This window comes from Cicer arietinum, chromosome 8 (genome assembly GCF_000331145.2).
Source record: "Cicer arietinum cultivar CDC Frontier isolate Library 1 chromosome 8, Cicar.CDCFrontier_v2.0, whole genome shotgun sequence".
In the NCBI taxonomy this organism is placed as follows: domain Eukaryota; kingdom Viridiplantae; phylum Streptophyta; class Magnoliopsida; order Fabales; family Fabaceae; genus Cicer; species Cicer arietinum.
The window spans coordinates 13,472,640-13,475,391 of NC_021167.2; the positions used below are offsets into that span (position 1 = coordinate 13,472,640).

The 2,752-nt window shown below is 29.1% G+C and overlaps 1 protein-coding gene across 1 annotated transcript; it reads right to left on the reverse strand.

Moving 5' to 3' along the window:
• Positions 1-200: 200 nt before the first annotated feature.
• On the reverse strand, positions 201-2,287 carry LOC101497190 (uncharacterized). Its single transcript, XM_004516651.3, has 3 exons — positions 1,638-2,287; positions 1,345-1,458; positions 201-609 (listed from the first exon to the last, which is right to left on the reverse strand). Exons 1-3 carry the CDS (start codon positions 2,285-2,287, stop codon positions 201-203), a joined length of 1,173 nt encoding a protein of 390 aa, XP_004516708.3.
• Between the last annotated feature and the right edge of the window lie 465 nt (positions 2,288-2,752).

Sequence of the window (2,752 nt, forward strand, 5' to 3'; positions counted from 1 at the left end):
ATTTCACACAATAAATATTATTAATTGCTCACTTTTTCAATGGAAGGTAGATAAAGATTAGATAAAGATACGCTTTGTAAATGAATAAAAAAAAATAAGTAATTAATAAAGGGAAAAATGAGCAATTAATAGTTTTTATTCCATGCAATATTGCACCCTAAGAAAAACCACTAAATAGATTCAAATAAGCAAGCTAGCTCTTAAGGGTTTGACTCAACAAAGGGAATATTGCCAATATTAAGGGGGTTAAAGTTCATTAAGGAAGTCTCCGACACAGCCATCATGTTGGGTACCAAAACAATGTTGTCATCATTGTTCACTTGAGCATTGCCGCCGTGAATCGGAGAGTTGCCGCTCTCCGGTTGATCAAACCACAACATCGCATTAGGCGAAACTATATTTTGGGACGGCCCGACTACTCCAGCAGGAAGTAGACGGGTCTCCGGTGGCTTGTTCCAAGAGGGTGTGCTCACCATGATTCGGTTAATTGGTTTTTCATGATTGTGTTCTCCTGTATATGTCACAAGAAAAGTGTTCTCATTGGTATGACTTTTTTCTACTAATTTTTTTGCTCCACATTCTCTAGCACTGCTACATCTGTAGTAGCTCCTGCAAATTAAATAACTGATTAATTATTGGTAACATTTTAAGAGGTCAGATAACATATATAGGGGTAGGGTTTCATATAAGGATATGTGATCTAGTCTTTAATTTAATAGTTTCTAAGTGTTTCAAAAGATTTAAATGTGTTATTGATTATGTAATTTTGTTGATACACAATTTTGATCTCTAAATTTATAAATATGAAAATAAAGATTTATGATTATTAAAATCTAATAAATTTTATAAACACAAAAATGAGTTGACAAATTAATTGATGATATGATAGTAGATTTGTTTTTAGAAAATATGATTTCTTTTGAGGTTTATATATATTTTTTAATTTTACATTTTATTTTTCATCCACAAACCACGGTGCACTGATAAACCGTGGGATTTGCAAACTCATTATTTAATTTGACATATTATTAAATATAAAATCCAAATTAAGTAGAGTGAAATTTTTTGAAATTTTAAAAGTTGAAGAATTATATTTTTAAATTTATATTAAGTGATTAAAATCATAAATATGTAAAAATAGATACTTAAAAAGAATTTAATTATTTTTGAAAATTATATAAGTCAATAAAATAACTGCAAATGATTCTCTATTAATAACAAGCATAGCGAATCCAACAATCGCTATTTAAAACCCTAGATGTGGTGTGTGTGTAGATTTAGTAACAAAAATAGGTTTTTAATATTAAAAGAAAGAAAAATCTATGAAAGTTAGAGAGTTTTGACCTTGGATATGGAGATCCTTTAATGGGTTTTTGTCCATATTTTCTCCATGCCCATGGATCTTCTAAGAGCTTCTGTGCATTCATCTCGCAAATCATTTTCAATGGTTGATTTTTTCTGTCAAAAATGAGAGTTATGTAAAAATATTTCAACATAAATAATAGGGTTAAATAAATTTTTAATTCTTATAAAATTTTAAAATTTCACTTTTAATCAATGTAATAAAAATATAATTTGAAAATTTCTATGTATTAAACTTTAAATAATTAATATTTATTAATGAGTGAATCCTTTACCTCTTTCTCGATCTTTGTTTATTTGGTTGTGGATTTGCATTTGCTAAAACCATAGAATTGGTTTGGGGTTCTTGAATTGGTAGTTGATTGAGCTCTTGGTGTGGTTGGAGTTGAAGTGATGGGTGATTGTATGCAAGATCAAAATGATCGGTGGTGATTGTAATGCAATTAACTCTATTCGAAGCATGTTCGAAATTAAATATAGGTGATTCTACTGATGGAAATTCAAATCTCGGCTCATCATAATATGAAAGTTTAGTCTGTTCCGTTAGATCCAACTCATATTGATTGAGATTTAATTGCATCTGTTGTTGTTCCATGAGTGTTGGAAAATTATAAAAGGTCGAATTTTGATTTGTGTCATAAACACTATTATTATTAGTGATGGTGATGGGGGTGGGGATAGTAGTGGGGGTGGGGATAATTTTCAATTTTTCTAGCTCTATAAAATCATTTGGTTTAAGAGGAACACAAGGGGTTGAGCTATTTCCTTGAGTAAAAGTAAAATCTTCAAAGTAAGGTGTGGGATTTTGAGGGAAAATAGTGTTATTGGTGGGGGTGGGAGTTTCAAAAACGGTGGTGTGATTAGTAATGGTGGTAGCTTTGCAGCTACGCACAATGGCTAATAGATCACAATCATCAGTATCCATTATTGGAGAACAAAAGAAGGTTACGCTTATGAATTAATTCTCTCACAATCACAACCAATTGTGTATGTATTTTTCCTAGTTGAAGTAAAATGGTAGTGAGAGAAAAGATTCAAGGGAGAAGGTGAAAACAAGTTGGTGGTGGAGCATGACCAAGATGTAGACTTTCTAACTATTTATACCAAGAAAATATATATCCTTTTCTATAAAAGTACAAGAATTTTATAAAAGTACAAGAATTTAATTTATGTACACCATCTGTGTAAATAATTTGGACACTATTAGTTAATTATAACCATTAAATTATTAAAATATTTAATTTTTATTAAAATTATTTTAAAAGTCATTTTTATAAATAATTGTAATATGTTTGATAATATAAGTTAATTTACACTGACAGTGCATTTGAATTAACTTTAAAATAAAATAAAAAATAAAAAATAATTTTGAGATAATTATCATTATTAA

What these genes read in the sequence shown, in the direction of transcription:
- LOC101497190 (XM_004516651.3), bottom strand. Translation starts at nt 2,287, where the DNA reads ATGGATACTGATGATTGTGATCTATTAGCCATTGTGCGTAGCTGCAAA. An exon ending in AAACAAAGATCGAGAAAGAG is followed by an intron (nt 1,459 to 1,637) that starts GTAAAGGATTCA and finishes CATTTTTGACAG; the next exon opens with AAAAAATCAACCATTGAAAA. An exon ending in AAAGGATCTCCATATCCAAG is followed by an intron (nt 610 to 1,344) that starts GTCAAAACTCTC and finishes TTTAATTTGCAG; the next exon opens with GAGCTACTACAGATGTAGCA.